Source organism: Pygocentrus nattereri, chromosome 16 (assembly GCF_015220715.1).
Source record: "Pygocentrus nattereri isolate fPygNat1 chromosome 16, fPygNat1.pri, whole genome shotgun sequence".
In the NCBI taxonomy this organism is placed as follows: Eukaryota; Metazoa; Chordata; class Actinopteri; order Characiformes; family Serrasalmidae; genus Pygocentrus; species Pygocentrus nattereri.
Window position 1 is genome coordinate 20236813 of NC_051226.1, and position 20396 is coordinate 20257208.

General features: G+C 38.8%; 1 protein-coding gene across 13 annotated transcripts in view; it reads left to right on the forward strand.

The window, feature by feature from the left end:
* Window positions 1-6117: 6117 nt before the first annotated feature.
* The window catches only part of mark2a (MAP/microtubule affinity-regulating kinase 2a), a 45550-nt gene continuing 31271 nt past the window's right edge, over window positions 6118-20396 (forward strand). For 7 of the 13 annotated variants that reach the window (XM_017698763.2, XM_017698765.2, XM_017698771.2 and 4 more), the window contains exon 1: window positions 6118-7402. In XM_017698763.2, coding sequence (XP_017554252.1) covers window positions 7352-7402 — 51 coding nt within the window. In that variant the 5' untranslated portion in view covers window positions 6118-7351. The remainder of the gene's footprint in view (window positions 7403-20396) is intronic. The other 6 variants (XM_017698773.2, XM_017698769.2, XM_037546184.1 and 3 more) reach the window with 2 other exon arrangements.

A 20396-nucleotide genomic window follows, 5' to 3' on the forward strand; every position in this document is an offset into this window, starting at 1 on the left:
TGTGCATAATTATTAGGCAGCTTTTTTCTTTAGGCAAAATGAGCCAAAAAAGAGAGACTCTGAAAAGTTAAAAATTACCAAGTCTCTCAGAGGGATGCAGAACTCTTGAAAGTGCTAAGATATTGGGGCGTGATCACAGAACCATCAAAAGTTTTGTTGCAAATAGTCAACAGGGTCGCAAGAAACGTGCTGAGAAAAAAGACGCAAAATTACTGCCAAGGATTTGAGAAGAATCCAGCGTGAAGCTACCAGGAACCCATTATCTTCCAGTTCTGTCATATTCCAGAACTGCAACCTACCTGGAGTATCAAGAAGCACAAGATGTTCAGCGCTCAGAGACGTGGCCAAGGTAAGGAAGGCTGAAACCCAACCACCACTGAACAAGACACATAAGCTGAAGCGTCTAGACTGGTCCAAGAAGAATCTGAAGACAGATTTTTCAAAGGTTTTATGGACTGATTAAATGAGAGTGACTCTTGATGGACCAGATGTATGGGCCTGTGCCTGGATCAGTAACGGGACAGAGCTCCACTTCGAGTCAGACGCCAGCAAGGTGGAGGTGGGGTACTGGTAAGTGCTGGTATTATTAAAGATGAGCTGGTTGGACCTTTTCGGGTTGAAGATGGGCTCAAAATCAACTCCCAAGCCTACTGCCAGTTTTTAGAAGACACTTTCTTTAAGCAGTGGTCCAGGAAGAATCTGCATCTTTCAAAAAGATGATTTTTATTCAGGACAATGCTCCATCACATGCATCCAAGTACTCCTCTGCATGGCTAGCCAGTAAAGGCTTTAAAGATGAAAAACTTATGACATGCCCCCCTTCCTCACCTGACCTAAGCCCAATTGAGAACTTGTGGGTAATTCTTAAACGGGAGAGTTGCAGTGAAGGAAAACAGTACACCTCTCTGAACAGTGTCTGCAGGCTGTGGTTGCTGCTGCACAAAAAGTTGATCGTCAACAGATCAAGAAACTGACTCCATGAATGGAAGGCTTATCACTGTTATTGAAAAGAAGGGTGGCTGTATTGGTCATTGATTATTTTTTTTTTTATTTCTCAGAAATGTTTATTGGAAGGTTTTGAGTTGTTTGTTTATAATTATAAAAAAATAAAAAAATAAAAATGTTTTTCATTAGCTGCGTAATAATTCTGCACCATTATAGTTGCCCAATAAATGTGCACATATAGATATTCTCCTAAGAAAGCCAAAACTTCACTTTATTTTTCTTAAACATTCGTGTTTGAGGTTTATTAACATTTTGGATTAACTGTAGCTGGTCATTTATAAAAATAATCCTCAAAAATAAGACTTGCCTAATAATTGTGCACACACTGTATATCATGCATGTAATACTTGAGGGAGTATTCAAGCCCTTACTGATTTAATACAGATTGTACAAATCATGTTGGCACCAGTAATTTCTCTTGCAACCATATCAAACCTCAACTCACTTAACAAGCAGCACTTAGTTAACATGAAGCAGTTGTTTCCTGAGAACAATATAGCACCAAAGCAGCATCATCTGGTGCACATTCCAGCATAGATTAAAGCTTTAGGTCCAATGGTAAGACACATGTGCATGAGATTTGAATCTAAACTCTGCTTTTTCAAACAGTGGTCATTGAAATTAAATTTCAAGAATGTATGCAAGTCTCTGGTAAAGCACAACCAGATGTATGAATGCTGTCCAAATGTCAGCAGCATGGAACACCCAATTTTTTCAAAAGAGGAAGCAATGGGACCAGTGTCTGATGTGAGAGATGCACAATATGTACAGGGTAAACTGAAGGATTCTTTGGGTGTAGAAAAGGTGCACCATATTGTGTCTGTAAAATGGCTCGAGCTGAACGGCAATAAGTGTGTCTGCCAGAAGTCAGTGATTGTTATTGATGAAGTTGAAGGTTCCCCTGTATTTGGACTTATAAAAGACATATTCATTGCTGAATCTTCATTGTATTGCTTTGACTGTCAAGTGTATGACACTGTAGCTTTCAATCGTGATTTTCTTTGCTATGAAATTGAAGTACCACATCTTGCTCAAGCTTCTGAGTTAGTTGACGCTGATATGATTGTTGACCACACATCTTATTATGCCATTAGCTTTAAGAACCACACTTACATTCCTCTGAAATACTGTCCCGGTGATGTGATTGGCATACACAGGTGCACTACTGAATGCTAGTATAAAGGCCTTTTAAGGTTTAGTTGTTATGAGAAAAAACAGGTAGAGGGAACAGGCAGTGTTTGAAATAGAGTATCTATTCTGTTCTGTTGCATTCTTTGTTTCATCCAGTTTTTTAATACATCATGAATGCCTGTAAACTATGTGCTTTTGTATAAAGGCATTCAATGTATGGTTTACTATATAAATATGATGGTGTGTTTTTATAGTATGGCAGTTCATTGAGTTGTAGCCCCTGTATTGTGATCGCCAAGTTCTTGCCAATACACAACCTGAATACAATGACTGGCTAATTTACATGAAATTGAATTTCTCATTACTCATTGTTCGTATTTTCAGCTCTATTTCTTTTCATACTTTATTATCCTGCTGTCAGTGTCACTAAAGTCCTGAGAATGAACGGCCACCCAAATAATATCTGCTCTGTGGTGGACCTATGGGGACCTGAGCATTGAAGAACAGGTGAAAGGAGGATAGTAAAGTATGCAGAGAAACAGATGGACTACCGTCTGTAATTATACTACAAAGTGTGTATAACTACAAAGTGTTCCTATATGCTCAGTGGAGCTGAAAAAATAGACAGTGAGTGTAGAAGGTGGCTTTTAATGAAGTGGCCAGTCAATGTTTGTAATCAACTTCTAAATTTAAAAATGTTCTGAAGATAAGACATCTGCTTATACAGAATGTTTTTACACTGTTGTACTGATGTTTTCGCTCTGTTTGTTATAGAAACAATGCACTCTGCCACAATTGCAAACAAAATAATCCCAATAATATACTTTTCAGTCACATAAAGTGTCATCAGTTTTATTGGAAAATATATTAAATGCATTTAAGTCTTGTATTTCTAGTCTTGTATAAGTTTTAAGAACATTGTATTCTTAAATTAAGTAAGGTTGTCTTGAATTTCTTTTTTATAGCGGAGAGCCTCAAAAACTTTCAGTAATATGAAACAAATTTATTCTTTCATTTTAGGAAGTCCTTATAATTAGAAACAAAGTCTTAATAAGATAATCATAGACAAAGTTTCTAAAAACTAGAATATTTATCTTACACATACAAGTCAGTTATTCTTAGATGAAAAAAAGCAAGACCTACTGTTGATTTTTCTTGCTTGATTTCGTTTTTTGTAGTGCACACAAAATATTGACTCTTTGAGCACAATTTGGACACATTCACTGTGAGGTGTACTTAGTTGTGTTGCCAGCTATTTAGACATGAATGGCTGTGTGTTGAGTTATTTTCAGAGGACAGTAAATATATACTGCTATACAAGCTGTACACCGACTATTTTAAGTTACATCCAAGTTTCATTTCTCTAGTGTTGTTTCATGGAAAGATATGATATTTGCAGAAATGTGAGTGGTGTACTCACATTTGTGAGATACTGTGTGTGTGTATATATATATATACATATATATATATATATATATATATACAGAGAGAGAGAGCACAAAGGCAGTGGCATGTTTCCTCAGTAGAATCACATCAGGCTCTTCATGTATAGCACTTACTCCCAGCTAGAGATAAAACCAAGCATCTCATCTTTAATATTTAATGAATATCACATTTATTTGATATCAACATCTTAACCATTTCACGAGTACACAGGTGGGATTCGTATATAGGCTGAATAAGGCAGTTAAATCCACTTCACTTCAACAACGAAACAAATGTTAAATGTTCACTCTCCAGTCCACAGTGTCCACACATAGAATCTAAGCTGCAGTCCGTTTTAAATTAATTGTTGTTGTCACAAAAAACAATGCACACGTTTATCTATTCAGCCTACAAAATTTAGCCCCACCCATTCACATTGATGTGATAGTAAATTTCAAGAAAAATGTAGGAGCTCTTTAAAACTTTTTCCACCTTCAATGTTTTTTCCTCTACTATATACCAGCAGATGGCAGCAACGTGCATCAGGTTGCAGTCAGTCAGAAATGAGTAATCAGTATGAGGGGAAATAAGAAAATCAGTAATGCTGATGGCTGGTCGAGCCTGGACTCAGACAGACTATCTCTCTTCATGTTTGGGTTGTTTGTTTATGGATTTAAATCTGTAGTTAATCACTGGTTTATTACTAATATTAATTATTAATAGTATTAATATTTTTGTGTGTTGTTAGATGTAAGCTACATCCATAAATTATAGAGGACAATTCAGAAGTCAAATTATTCATGATCAATTTATTATCCAACCACAAATGGAAATTTGCTGAGTTTGAATCATTTCCTTTGATGCTTTTTTATTGTACTAGGATAACTTATTTAATGCTGTGCTTTTTCAGGTCTATAGGTGAGAGTCTATGTCTTAAATATTTATTTGGGATGAATGAGGAATGCAAGCTGGACACAAGTAAGGACATACAATAGAACTGCCCTTGTGTCAGTCACTAAATCTCCTGGCAGTCCTCGTCCTCCATGATGTGTCAGCTGCCTTTGACACTGTGAAACACCAGACACTCATTTCAACACTTTCAGACTCAGCCGTTAGCTGCACTGCTCCCGCTTGGCTCGCATCCCATTGCAAGAATCGATCCTACCAGGTAACCTGAATTCTCATTCTCTCTCTCTCTCTCTCTACCGTGCATACTGGAGTTTCCCAGGAGTCAGTTCTTGGTCCACTTCTGTTCTTCTTGTAGTGTCACTGGGATGAGTGAATAGCAGTAGTGGTTTTTCTTATAACTGCTATGCTGATGACAAGAAGTACTTCTTACTTGCACCCACCACCTCTGATATCTCAAATATGATATCTTCATGGATGGAGACCCACCACCCGAAAATGAATCTAGGAAAGACAGAACTCAATCACCTACCTGCAAAACACTCCTCTACACTGAATCTCTCTATCATTACTGACTCCTTCCCTGCCTGTCCATCACACAGGACTCTAATGTGTGCATGTTTGGTCTTTCTGAATAAGAGCATCTGCTAAATGTGACTGCAAATGTACACCAGAGTCTGTGGCTGGAATGCTCCTGTCCATAACAGACTAGCTTTCAGTCCACTCTGCCGTTACACAGAAAGCAGATTTAGCCATTAATCCAGTTTTCAAGTACTAGTAATGGAATGATTTTTTTACTAGAACTCATCAAATTTTAAAATGTGATAATTACATTTTCACAAGTAAAATATTTTACATGTTGACATTCTAATTATTACGTTTGATTTTGAGCATGTAACTGATAATTTAATCTTTATAGGGAGCTTTGCAATTATGTGCAATTTTTTACAAGTAGCAATTCAGTTTTCATCAGTAAGACAATCAATTAATTAACACATAATAATTAGAGTTTCTGAAAATGTAATTATCATATTCCAGTTCAAATATCACAGGAATCCGATTATTAGATTTATACTAATTAAAAAAATATTTTTTGCTGTTAAGGCAAAAACCGTGACTTCGTGCCTGAGAACTGAAACTCGTCATGCTGAATTTAAGCATATTAGGGTACATTTTTACAGGTTCAATTTAATTTTTACTTGTAATATTTTACGGGATCAGTTTAAATTTCTGGTATCAAGAAAAAGCTAAAGCTAAAGCTCAATCATGCGTCCGACTGGAGCCTGTCTGCAAGGTGAGCCTGCTCTGCTGCTTTCAGCTTAAAAGTCACGCAACAGGTGTTTTTCAGCATCGGCGCTCTGCTTTGCATGTGTGGAGTGTAAACAAAGCTGAGAAAACCGGAATACCCCGCGGCAATATACAGCAGAAGGCAATTGGGGGCTAAAACTAACAAAATAAGATTGAAGTCGGACCAATAAAGATATAAATACATACAGAGGCCACTGTATGACATGCGTGATAAGTTCTTAAGTCCTACTACTTATATGCAGTTAGCTAATGGGCATGGTCGGCGCGCTGTCGAGCACGGGTGGGCTTTTATTTTAAAGGCTGAGAGCGAGTTTGGGAGAGGAAGCCGTTAAGGACTGATTCACGGCTCCTCTCTTGAACGCAAACAACAGCGGTGTCCGTCCGGGCGCTGCAGTCAGATTTGTGGCCGCCCAGCGCGACACCTTGCCTCTGCGTACAAATTGAGTTCGGTCTTCATTGCGATTTACAGTGTAAATATACTGCATGATCTGATTTTAAGTGCAGCTAAAAATCAAACCCCCTACCGACAATTTAAAACATCGACGAGCTTGTCGAAGTCAGCCAGTCAGCTAACGACGACTGTTAGCAGGTGGTTAGTATGGTTTTCAGGCAGCGCAGTCGGGGGTGCTGTGCCAGTCGGGGCATCAGTATGACGGTTTTGCTCGGCGGTTATTAAGTAGGGAGCTCAGTGCTGAGAGTTACTGGATTGTCAAGAACTTCATTTGATTAAAGCAAATAGTCTTGCATGTGGTGCTAAAATTAACGTTACGGATTCTTCGTCGGAACATCGCGGATGTGAGCTTTGCCTAGTGAAGACGGGTGAGGGTGTTAGCTAGCCCGTCAGCTGGCTAACTCAACCCTAAACTTTTTGCACAGACACTTGGACAGCTATTGCTTTGGTCGAAGAGGACTTCCAGATTTAGGTGCTGATGAGCTACCGTCAACTACACTTCACTGTAATTGTATTTTGCTTAAGCGGGGACCCTTTGGATTTTACCACTTGGCCTAACTTGGAATCCTCGGACTCGATTTATACAATCTTTTTAAGTGACTACGAAAAAAAACTGAGCGTTAGACGAACCCGGCTTTTTCGTTAAGTTCGGTTATGTAGCCAGCTAGCCCTGTTTTTCGCCAGTGGTGTCTATACCGACTGAGCCTCATTTTTATCTTAAGTACTTCTTGAGAAATTGACGCAAGAGACGTAGCTGGTAGCGTTAGCTTGTTAGCTTACGTTGACTTCTTAAGCTGTTTAGCCACTTTCATTTGTTACAGTTTGTATCTAACGTGGCTAGCAGTGCATTCAATAGGAACGCAGTCCGATATCCTCGCACACTTTTTAACGTGACGAACGAATCTCCACAACTGTTTCACACTGAGAACCAGCTAATTATGACTTGACCAGCCGGATTCACCAGCCCCGCTGTGCTAGCTTGTGAACTACTTCAGAGCGTAGCTACTAGCCAACGGTAGCTAAGAGTTAGCTGATCTGGCTGTGGACTTCGGACAGTTCAACCCCGATGTCACATCTTATTGAATTTTGAGAGCCGTGAACTCATTCCCAATTTGAAAATCCAAAATGACAACGCGGACTCCAGTGCTACCGGTGATTGAACATTCGAGTAGCCAGGTAAGGATTTTAAAATGTTTGGTCGACCGCGAAAGTTTTCTTACTTCCTTGACTGCCTGATTAGCTTTTACAGCTAGCACACAGGTAGCTAGCCAACGCTAGCTAGCACGTTAGCGACGAACTAGAATACGCGTAGTTAGCAAAGTTGGTTTCTGTTTCGGAATTGACTTGAATGTACACATGGAGCTAACTAGTTGCCTAAATATTGTTCTACACGTTTTACGAGACAAGTAGACGTTAACCCACTCATAGATAAGTTATTGTTATGGCCCATGTGATGTCGACGTAGAAGACTGAAGGTACGTTATTTCAGATTGCCGTGATTTTACTCCTGTGTGGTGGATTAATGTGTTCTGCCTTGATCAACGACTGGGCTTTTACCAGAGACTGATATAGCTAACAAGTTCATTTTTTTATCTGTCGATATCTTCATTCATATTTGACTGTACACGAAGTTCTCAATGTACTTCATTGTGATTACCTATGCAGATAATGGGCATTGTCTACCTAATGCATTTACACTGGCGCTACAGAAACTCTTTTTCTCAAGTGGACAGCTGGATTTGAGCATTACATAAATTTTTTTGTTGTGTATTCATTCATTTAGCTTTGAATCTGAGTACTTCAGAATGCATTAGCTTATTATCCATTATAAATATTAACTATTTTATATGGTCTATGTGAATAGTAATATCTTCATCTAATGTTTGTTTGGCCTGCTTACCTAAATATGAGCCTCTTTTGTTCTGGGAATTTTTTGACTGTGTTGTCTTGGATATGGCAAATGTATAAAAGTGTAATGTTAGGATAAAGTACAAATGAAATGGGCTGTTTTCATCATGTGGCTTTAGAAAGACTGTACAAGTCAAACTCTTAAGTGCTTGCGAGTGTTTCGGTTTGGAGTGTTCAGTTATTTAAAAAGAGTGCAGTGTTTTCACCTTACAGTTTGAACTAATCTTTCATTCCCTAAAGCTCAGAGGTTTTTAATGTGCTTTCTGTTACAACACTTTGACTGGATGTGTGTTAGTCTGCTTTGTGATATAGTTCAGTTTGTTTTCTGAGGGCGGTCTGTTTATAAGGACATGAGCAGTTCTCTTTTAGTGCCATATGGGATAATTCACACCTATAATGAACAGCGTAACTATGACTTTCATGAAATTGAGCTTAACTAAAACTAGGGATGTCTGGAGATACTGTGCTGCTATTAGACAGTTGTAGAGTGTATTCCTAGAAAAATCTAGGAGTAGGGAAGAGGGGTAGTACAGCATTGCTGATCATCACACTGGGCAGGCACAAATGTCTGACAGTCCTCGGTGTCAAGCATTAATTGAGAATACTTGCTAATACATGATCCATATTGTGGTCCATTATTACCGTGATTGTGTCAGAAAACATCCGTGTCTTATGCGTCTGCAGTTGCCTGTTCACAGGATGAAATCACTGCTGTGAGCTAGGGATGGGCAGTATGGCAAAAATATTATATCGTGATGGTTTAAGACATTTTCACAGTGCGTGGTAGCCATCATGATGTTTAGTTTTCCATAGATTTGATAAGATCATATAGACAAAATAGAGCCTGTGCTGCCACATATACAGACAGTATGATAATTCTAATAATAATAAAGCTGCAACTGTAGTGATTTTTATTCAGCGTTTTGCAAAGTGTGCTGCAGTAAATCCAATTAAACAGGCCTAATTATGCTCACATTGTAATAAAACGTAGTTAGTATTCTTTAGTACTGACAGTGTCCACGATATGCTCAGTAAAACATTTTCATAATTTATCGTGAAAATGAGTCACTGTAATCAAAATGCCCACTCCAACTGTGAGCACAGGATTTATAGCTTGTACGTTTTGAAGGAATAAGTTCTACTCAGTTCTGCTGCATGGAAGCACAATTAATTAAATAATTGAAAAAGGATTTTTCCTTTCCCATGTACATGACTTCTATTGTTTACACTGAAATAACACTATTTTTCTCTCAATTGAGTCTTTATACACCATCTTACAATAGTGTGTGAGCTGGAGACGCTAATTTTGATAAATGTGAAAGCCGATCATTACTAATAAGAGGACGGTAAGAGGACCCGACCTATCAAAAAATATATCGTAAATCTGATTACAAGAACCACATTCGAAGCTTGTGTAAAGTATTTGCTATATGCACACTTGTTGACACACATCAATCAAATCAACTCAGATATCAAAAAATGTGCTTTGGATGGACTGTGGAACATACCACTGGTAGGTGAGGCCAGGCGTAAGTGTGTGTAGAACGTTGTAAACTGCCTGAAACTGCTTTAAACGTGGTCTAAAACAAGGGGGTGACTGTAATATGTTTGATAAATTAAACCAAAAACATTGACGAAATGACCAGAATGTACAATGAGTAACTGCGTTCTGTATTAAGTTGTAAAGATATATTTACTGTTTGAACAAATAAAACAAATAAATAAAAACAAATAAAACAAAGCTCAATGTGTGTGAACAGCTTTCAACGTGTTTTTTCCCCCCCTTTAATGTGGTAATTCAGTGTAGTTCTGCAGTCGTTCTCTTAAAAAGTGGTCCCGGAAAACCACTATTTTTAAATGTGCGTTTCTTCTTTTCTTTTCTTTTTTTTTTTAAGCAGGCCTGTGTAGTGGAGCCAGCTGCCTTTTGCACTTCTACGTGTACAATTCCAAAACATTACTCAGTTTGTAACGTACACTCACCTATTTATACGGGAGCTGTGGTGTATTTGATATTAAATCAATGTTGTTAACTAATAACATTGGTCGAACAATTGTTTTTGTCTTAACAGTTGATTATTTACTTTGCTAGTTTTGCTGCTGCTGATGGAGGAGAGTGGGATTTAATCATCATTTACGTAAAAGCACTTTGTAATATTCATGTAATGCACGTGGTGACAGCTAGAAGTTCACCTCAGTTGGGGGTGGTTTGGCTCCTGTTGTCGTAGTACCATAAAAATAAGAATTCACTTGTTCCACAGATGGAACTTGATGACCGTGTGAGGGGCCAAAGTGAAAGTAAAGTACATAAAGCACAGTATTTGATTAATCAGGTTATATGGATTATTCTTTAACAGAAACGACCACATTCAAGAGGTTCAACAATTGTCAGTTTGTATGTAAAATTCATTGTACGTTTGAATGCATGGACTGAATAGATCTGTGCTGTTACATTGGGCAGTGTTTGTTTCTTTAACGATTAGTCTCAGACACTTCGCCCACAGAGGTACACAGAGCATCTGATATCGAGTGTATTTTATGTAAGCTGGCCACAACTATTGGGATTATCTGTACAGTTGTATGATCGCATGTCCGTGCTCTGGGTTTTATCAGTCCAACTAAAAACACCCTTTTTGCAGGCAGTTGTTTGTTTTAACATCAGTGATCCTTTTAAAGCAGAATATGATCACCGGGTTGGAAAAAATTGAGGTTTACATAATGACATCTTTTAAAAAGTTTTCTTTGACATGCGTGGTAGCTAGTGAATGAAGTCCTCCTAACACGCATCACTTTCTGTGCACGGTTCTGCTTTGTGGTAGTTATATGGAGAATCTTTTGCCTCTGTCACACAGAAATAACAATCTTTAATTGGTTGCTTTGCATTTCAGTCTGTGGCCCTTTCTTGGTGCAGTAGGCAGTGGATCACCATGTTGAGCGGGGAAACTTGACCGATTTTTCAGCATTCTGCATGATTAAATTACAGTGTAAACAAAGTCGTTCAGGGTGGTTTGATGAGGAAGTGCTCCATTGTAGAGACGCATGTGTGTCAGAATTGTTCATAGTGGTAGTAGGAAGCTGAACAGCATTTTTAGACTTCAGATACTTCTTGATATTTCCAAACTACAGTACTCAAATACTCATCCACAAAATCTTCCAATATTTCAAGCGTTTGACTGTGAGTCTCGCAGAGCAGGTATGATTTGATTTTAGCGTTTCAGTCCACACCAGCTGTGCTATAAAGTGCGTCTCGCACTGTCAGAAATGTCAAGTCACACGTACGTGCTTTCTGTAGCATTGTAAACTGTTTAAAATGCTGTTTTAGTAAAACTTTCTCTTGTTGGTGTGGTGCATAGGAATCTCTTCACTGTTACAGCAGTTGTCCAAAGTGTTCATTGCCTTTAGACACTATCACGGAAAGCTATTACATGAAGAGCTTAACACAGCGCTGCTTGTTACGATAGTTTTGAGAGTTTTTTATCCTAAGAGGTTTTTTTTTTGTAAATTAGTTTATGATGAGGTGCATGCAGGGCAAATTGGTATAAATAAGGCAGGGTGTTCACTACACGACTTTTAAAATCTTAACAGATTTCTGAAACAGAGAGCATCACAAACTTCATGTCAGTTTGTTACAGAATTTCTTGTCTTTTTGTCAAGTGGGAGCTCACACTAGACGACTGGGTAGGAGTTTCAGCTATGAATAAGACTTCAAACTCCCAGATCTCCTCAGAGATCACATGACACAAACAAAGCCAGACCTACTGGACCTGACCTGATTGTGCTTTTATGTGCAGCAGAAGAAGAAACACGGATGCAGTGAGATATGGAGAAATATTTCGCTACAAACTGGCAGCTGAGCTGAAATTGTAGAGTGCTTTGATGTCTGAATCCAGACATTGTTAATGTGATAACAGCTCTTATCTACCTGTGTTTTACACACAGCTCCTCTGTCAGTGTGCTCTGATGTTCAGACGGTTTTCATGCACGTTTTTCCGCCTTTTAATCTGCTGTTCTAGCTCTCTGATTGGCTGCTGTTTGAATCACTCACTGTCCTCCTCTACAGAAGGACTTGTGAACGTTTTGAGTCGTAAATATCAACCATGCTTGATAATATTGTAGAGTTTCCAATCACTTCAGAGCCTTATTGGAGGTTTAAAGATTGACTCATTTTTACTCTCACAGTATCAGATAATTCCACGCCATCCGTTGCTTCTGATTAAGCTCCTGATTTGGAAAATTGTTTAAGATTGTGAAAATTGGGGCAAATTAGGCAAAAATCGGGCAAAAAATCTTGAAGTGTAGGCTTGGCTTAAAAAATAATTTGTTTCTGGATTAATTTTTATTTTACCTTTAGCAGAATTGCATATAAAATCTTGGACATGCATAGGTTCACTGATCATTTCAGTAAGTTTCACTATAATCTACCATTTCACCTTGTCACAATGATTGCAGTGTTTTGAAAAATCAGTGGAATTCTTTTAAACCCTGGAGGAAAAAAAAAACCTCAGACAATAGTCAGAAGTCTGTCCTGTGAGACTAGTTTAATAACGCTTAGCCTCATTACTTAATCTCAGCCTCTCCTGTCCAGAGTAACATTTCCAGTTAAGCCGGGTGTGGATCAAGACGTGTTCCAGTTGTCTTGGCTGAAAGACCTGAGACACCAGCTTGGTCATCTCTTTGAAAGGAGCACAATACTCTGAAGTAGAATTTTCATACTGCTGAGATTTTGAACCTCAAGTACTGAATGTCAGTTCTTCTATATGTAGTTTCTGTTTAAATCACTAAACAGTTGATAGCTATGCACAAACGCTTATGGACGCTTTTTCACCGTGAGAAGCCGGGCTGTGTTGTCATCTTGAAGAAATATTATACGCCTTTACAGTGCATTTCCCATGCCACCTCAATTACTGTGTTGCCACAGCTACTGATGAATATCTGGATTATAGGATGACATTCTTTTATTTTTTATTTTTGGCACTTGTGCTTCCTTGTCACAAAGCCTAGTAGTCGCACAGAAGGAAGCATTTAGGCCAAACTGTATAAAGCAAGAGCTTTGCGTGGGGTCCCTGCTCCTTAGGGACGGAAACATAGTGGTGTTTCACGGATGAGGAGGAGGGGAAGGAGTCAAGGAGAGGGTTCAGCTGGTCTCTATTTGTGTTCTGGCTGCTACTGCCCTACCCTGGAAATAGCTGCAGTGTGATATTAATACCCTGATAAACGACAAGCTGGCTCACACATCTCTTTTATTTACCCCTCCTGCATATGCTAGAGGACCCCGGTGTTTGCTTTTTACCATCTTAGATCAAGTCCCTTACCAAAAGACTCTTTTTCTGTGACTTTCTTAGAGCAAATTCAGTGTGTCTTAAAATGAATAGGAAGCATTTCTTACATTTGATGTTAAGTGTGCTTTGTGTTGAAAAGCAGTTGTCAATTTCACAATTCAGGTCTGGTCATGTTGTCTTGTTGACTCCACCATTAATCAGAAAAAGTGTGTCATGTGTGGCTTTAAACAAACAGGGGGTCCCTAGCACCACAGTGACAAAGTTGCGTGTCCCAGCCAAGTTGTTTGTGTGTAAAGTCATATGTCATTGAGACCTGCTGGTACGGCTGTGATCTATTTGGAAAAGCAGAGTGTGAGACAAGAGGCGGCAGTAAGGCTGTGGTTGAGGGGGGCCGAGCACTGTTTTTTTGAGCAGCAGATCTCTATGGCAACAGGAAAGTTCTAAGAGAGACGCTGCTAAGCGAAGATGAAACTCAGCTCTTCAGATCACAGCAGTGCTGCCATAACCATTCTTTAGTCTCTTGAATATTTTCCCTCCCATCATGGCTTTTTTTCCCCTCCTTTCTTCTGCACAGTCTACATGAGTGTACCAAAACATTCTGGTCATATGGACTGACGTGTCAGCTGAGTGGTGAACCACAGACTGTCAAATATAAGCAAGGCTGATATGTAAATGATCTATTGACAAGCAGTCTGCTGCAAAGATTTCTCATGTGTGCCATTTTGCTTTCAACTCCATTGAAAGTATTGGATTGTTCTTTTAAAGCTGAGAGTTAAGCTGACATTGTGCTTCGAATGCAAGTGAAGTTTCTAAGCTATATTATGTCTTTTTGTCCAAAAATGATGCTGTGGATTAAGTTTCGGTTCAGTGTGGTGTTTACAAAACATCTCCTGATCACCACAGCATTTGCTTTGAGACCTCCCCCTGAATGTGATTGATCCACTGCACAGAGTCTGCTTCCAGCAGTGCTGAGATATACTTAAAAAGAATGTGATATACATCTACAGAAGCATGTTCTACATTTGTTCTGCTTTGTTTAGTTCCTTCGTCATTTGTAGTGTATGTAAATGCTAATACGCACTGCAGTGGCTTCTTCAGTTTCCTGTGTAACCAGTCATAGGTCATTCTCTCCAAACGCCTCTCCTTTTGATTATATTATATTTTGCTCTTTGTGGTTTGTGTCTAAAGTTATATTTCACCTTTTGCTGTTCTAACAAATGTCAGCCTGCTATTCCAGGTTTGCCAAGTTAAACTTACTGCTCTGAGTTTATCTTTTTGCCCATTGGATGGATTTTATTTGTTCTTTCTAGTTTTCTTCAACGGTTATGTTGATCTGTTTTGTCCAACAAAGTGCAACAAAAATGTAAAAAGGCAAACCATTGCAAAGTAATAATTACCCCTGCATGGGGAAAAAAATAGATTCTTAAATGCAGTCGCAGTGCATGGACAGACAAGGTTCTGAATCAATTCACAATGTCAAAAATCGATTTTCTAAATTGTAATTTATAATGTTGCTGGAACACAAATGTGAAACTTTGAAGTACAGCAGTGTAGCGTCTTTGTGGTGTGCATAACAAAAACACAACTGAATGAGGAAGAAATCTGACCGGCACCCTCTGAATTAAAAGTCGACAACGCAAATGTTAAGAAGAACCATTTTGTCCTTTCAGCAAAAACAAACCACCTTGGGTACCACATTTTATGTCCTGTATGTCTCGGTATGTGCTAATGTCCTAGTATAGGTTAAAATAATATAATATAAACAAAAACACAGATTTACTTTGCTTTAAGTTTTAATTATAGCCACTTTCCTCCCATCCTCAAAAGGAAAAATGTCTTTTAATGTTCGACAATTGTACGAGGATTTAGTCACTTCTCATTCACAAGCTTTTTGATCGAATTTCCCCGTTCCACCTCAAATTCTGCCTGAGGCGGTGGAGTGTACATGTGACACTATTTAAGGTGGACCAGGAAAATTTGAAAGAGAAGCTTCTTCAGAGCTTTTTAGTGTTTGACAGTCTCTCATTGCAAATGTTCCAAATGTTTGTCTTAAATCTCTCTTAGCCTTTTTGTTAACAACTAGCCAGGCAAGACTGAGTTGCTGTGTGACCTGCAGTCTACACGCCAGTTCTAAGTCGCTGAGAACCAGGGCTTTCGTGCCATGTTGCAGACTTTGGAGCTGAGATACAGTGGCTAGTCTCAAAGATATTTTACTGACTCAACGATCCCCACACTCTCTACAACAAGACCATAACTGAAGTTACAATGAAAAAAATGGGTAGGATGGCTGTGCTGTGTGGACATCTATTGCCACAGGATCTTATGTCACCGTAACTGCATATTTTATCACAGATGAGTGGCAGCCTCTCATGTGCTCCAATCAAGAGCAGTGAATGAGAGCCGTCCATTTCACTTGCCACATCTCTTCCATTTGCTTTATAAATAAAACCTGTTTGAAGTCAATTCATTATTTATTTATTTAAAAATAATTTGCTTTAAAAGTACCAAGAAAAAAAAGAGATCCTGTCAGAAATCTTGTATAGAAAAAAGATACATTAAGATGCATCAATAGTCATTTTATAATCACGCAAGAGCCTCTGAATCGTAATTGAATCAAATCGTGAGATGCCTAGAGATTCCCAGCCCTAATCACCACCAACACTGCACCACACCATGATTAGTACTTTGCGATAGTAAAAATCGCCAAAACTAGCTGGCAAAAATGAAAATCCGTCATGCTTCATGTATGTGGCTTGTGGCAAACAATAGGGTCGCTCCATATTTGTGATCTGCTGCTGTGCACACAAGGCCACACTGGTCAATGTTTTAGTGTCTGCAAGTGTTCCTAAGCAGTCAGCAGTTACTGCCTTTTGTCTAAAATAGGCTTTTGCTGAATTTTTTTTTTTTTTTAAAGCTTTTCAATGTTTGAGAACTTGTCTTGGGGGCGGGGCTGTTTATGGTTTGCCTATTTTGTGCCTATTATGGTATCTACAGTATCAGCACAATTTTGTGTGCATGCAGTTGAAATGCAAGCTTCATCCTGTCTGCTGTGGGGTCTCTCTCTTTTGTGTGTCCTAGACTGCAGACTGCAACAAGATTTGTGGAACTGTTCTGGTGGTTGACCAATCAGAAAACACTGGGCTTATCGGGAGGTGGGGCTTAAAGACACAGGAGCTCTAACAGAGCTGAATAGAGATGTATCGTATGAGAACACTGAAATATGAAAATCTATTCTAGTAGACCCTGAATGTAAAATTATTGAAAATTAACATAATGGATCTTTAAAATTGGGATCTTGTTTCATTATTCAGTGCATTTTGATTGAAGAGCAGCATTAATTCTGTGTCAGAACACTTCCTGCAGCACTGTGATGGTAACATGCCGACTGCAGTAGACGTGTCGTTCCCATAACCAGAATTCCTCCCGCCCCGTGACAGTACAGCTGTGAAGAGTGTTTTAGATCAGAAGCACTAAGCAGAACACTTAGTGTGACCATTTTCGGCAGTTGTTAAGGGCAGGTTTTGACATTGTGTCATGCGAATGACGCTGGATAAGATGCATTGTGCTTCAAGTGGTATAATATGGTCTAATATGTTGTTTGTCCTAAACTGAATGCAGCTACAAGTATGCATTAAATACTTGGGTTTTGCTTTGCTGCTTTCTTGCTGTGCTGCGCAGCTAAATACAAATTTACAGTTTATGTTCAGTGACGGCGCATGCAGTAGACTAAAGTTTAACTGTTAACTTATTGCCAAGAAATTGTTTTATTTCTAATTGTCAATGAAATATTACATAAAGTATAAAAAAGAGTTGTACGATGCCTCCGTAATATCTGTCTATCCCAACCTGCATTTACTCAAACATCATGCGATGCTTTTGACTAACGTAGACATTATTTAGCTACGTTAATATTGTTGTTCCAGTGCAGTACTTAAAAACGTGGAAGTCTTGGCTGATCGACTGTGTTTGGTACAGAGAAAATTGTGAATATTGGTTTAAATAAATAAATAATTTGTTTAACCTGTTGTGAATCTCTGCTGAGACACAAGACGGATCATTTGCCTGGTTGCTACAGTGGTCTGAATGGAAAAAGTAAACAACAAAGTTAGAACAAACCGGTTTTTCCAAGGAGACAGGTAGAGCTAGTTCATCTGTAACTCATAAAACCTTTGCTATGCGTGGGGTGGTTCTGTAATCCTGCAGTAAATGAGCTGCTCTCATGCTGTTGTCTGAGTCTAAGGTGTAGCTTCATCAGTATAGTTTGAGTTTTATGCTTGTATTTGTGAACATCTGTAATGTATATCTTTGTATGTAGCTCTGGAGATACTTCCACTTGGTTAATCTTGGTTTTCTGTTTGCTGGGTGGGGCGCATCTCTCTTACTTATTTAATGTTTTTAGTTTCACAGCAATTTCTTGTGAAGTGGAAAAGGTATTTTACTTTACTGGTTTGTAATTTTTCTCTTATTCTTTGGTAGAATAACTGCATATTTTGCTAGGCATAGATAGCCATCTAAGTTTTTCACACCGATCAGTTACCAGGTATCTCTGAAACGTGCCATCACTAAAATAAAGTGCTAGAGCGTTCAGCATTAACAGCTGCCTGATTGCTCTGAGCCAGTAAATACTTCAGTAAAATAAATTGGAACACTGGTGTTGAAGTGCACATGTTGGGGTACTATTGCTTATGAACAGCATACTTGATATCACCATGGTTCTCTTTTGTATGCAAACACTGCCTTGCCACGAGAAAGTGGTCTAATTCAGTTTAGGGCTGTGTATTGTTAGTAACATCCTGATTGCAATAGTGACGCAATATCCATACAACAGGTGTACTCAAGAAAAACTTGGGAAGGTCCCGTTCCTGCTTACTAAGGTCCAGATAAAGTAACTAATAAGTAAATGTCACACTGGTTACATTTAAATGCTTAACTATTACTGGTTAATTCCGGCAGCTAATAAAATACTTGGTTAAAATAAACAATAAAGGTTATTCTCAGTGAGCACTTTGTGCTTTTGTGCCATCAGGGAGTGGACAACCACTTTCAAGTTGAGTTTTGGGTTTATTGCAGTTTGTGAATAGGCTATTTTAAAGTGACTTGTGTCACAGTGGTGCTTAACGTTTCCCCTTTGTGGACTAGCGACACAAGCTGAACAGTTGAGACACCTTGGTTTGGAGCTTGAAATGATCAGAAATACACAGTTTGTTCATTTGGTGCTGTGGTGCACACTTTGGAGCCGAGATACAGCATGTTCGTTCGTTTTTAAACACAGTTTTCATCTACAAAAACAGTTTTTTGTCTCTGTTCAGAGCTTTATTTTAGCTGCACGCCTGCATTCTAGAGCAGGAAGTGAGACTGCATCACTGTCCCTCGTGGCCATATGGTGAGCAGTTAGATCCCTTTGTTTTGATGTACATGTGTCCCTGAAGTCTGAAGATCTGTGTGTGACTTTAAGTACTGTCCCTATAACACATTTTCTGCAATAAAGTAAACTTTTGCTGTGTTTTCATTACTTTTTTGTAATGCAAATTTAGGTTTTATGTGTGCAACTGTTCAAGGATATGTTTTAGTTGTTTACTGGCTACAGTTTTTGAGTTCTGCTCAAAATAAGTTAAATTGTCACTACTGAAACCCTTGCTAAAATTTAGGCATTATTGTTCTATTGTTATAGACAAAATGGAATGTTTTAGTTATTTATTTTAATAATATAAACATAATAAAGGCATATGGTCACTTAAACGCACCATTTAAAAGTAAATTCTTAAATATCGGTACAGCTCGAGTTTATCCACAATATATTGCCATGTTGACTGTGTGAATACGACCCTGATCCAGCTGTGCTTTGTTGTTAAAACTAGCCAATTGCATTGTTGTTGGTAATTGTCTGTAGCATGAAGGGCTTTTTGAAATGTTGTCAAGGCAAGTATGAAACTTAATTTTGTGGAAAACTGTTGCCATGTGTTGGGTTTGAACTATCAGTACCAGAGGTGGTATTGGTCAGTAGCATTAGGAGGTTTTGCCTTAAGAAAACAGACATGTTTGTGTGTATCCACCCAAAAAAAGAAATCAGTGGCGGTTTTTCAAAATAATGGGACAGAAGGAATACAGCCATTGGATCAGGTGTGTCAATGATATTTGGGCTGGGACTGAAATCTGCATTGTTGGTGGCCACTATTCGGGAGACTTGAGCTGGATGTAGCATATGACATGATTGTAATCGAATGTTTGTTTATTGGTGCCAGATGTTTACAAACTGGTGATCAAACAACACGATTGCATTTGGTGGCATAATTAAGGAAGTGCATCCTCCATGATGTACTTTCACATTTTTGACTGGTATTACAGATGTCTTGGCACATTGTTGCCCTGATACTTTTGTCCATATAGTGTATTATCAGGACACCTACACAAACCTAGGGAGCTTTTATGACACAAATCTAGGTATTTTTTCTTTAGGTATTAATCTTTAGGTATTAATATGTACCTCATATGGCTCCCCCTTTGCAGCTCTAACAGCTTCCACTCTTTGGGGAAGCTTTCTACAAGACTTCAGAGTGTGTCTGTGGCAAATTTTTTTCCCATTCATCTAGAAGAGCATTTGTAAGGTCAGATACTGATGTTGGGTATGAGTGCCTGGCTTGCATTCTCCATTCCAGTTAATCCCAAAGGTGTTGGGTTGAGGTCAGGGCTCTGTGACCACTAAAGTTCTTCCACACCAAACTCACCCAACCATATCTTTATGGACCTTGCTTTGTGGCTCAGTCATGGGCCTTCCCTAAACTGTTCCCACAAAGTTGAAGGCATGCAATTGTCCAGAATGTCTTTGTATGCTGAAGCATTCACAGGAACTAAAGGGCCCTTAGCATTATCCCTCCTCCACCAGACTTTACAGATGACAAAGTGCAGTCAGGCAGGTAGCATACTCCTGACATTTAGCCAAACCTAGACTCATCCGTCAGACTGCCAGATAGAGAAGCGTGATTTGT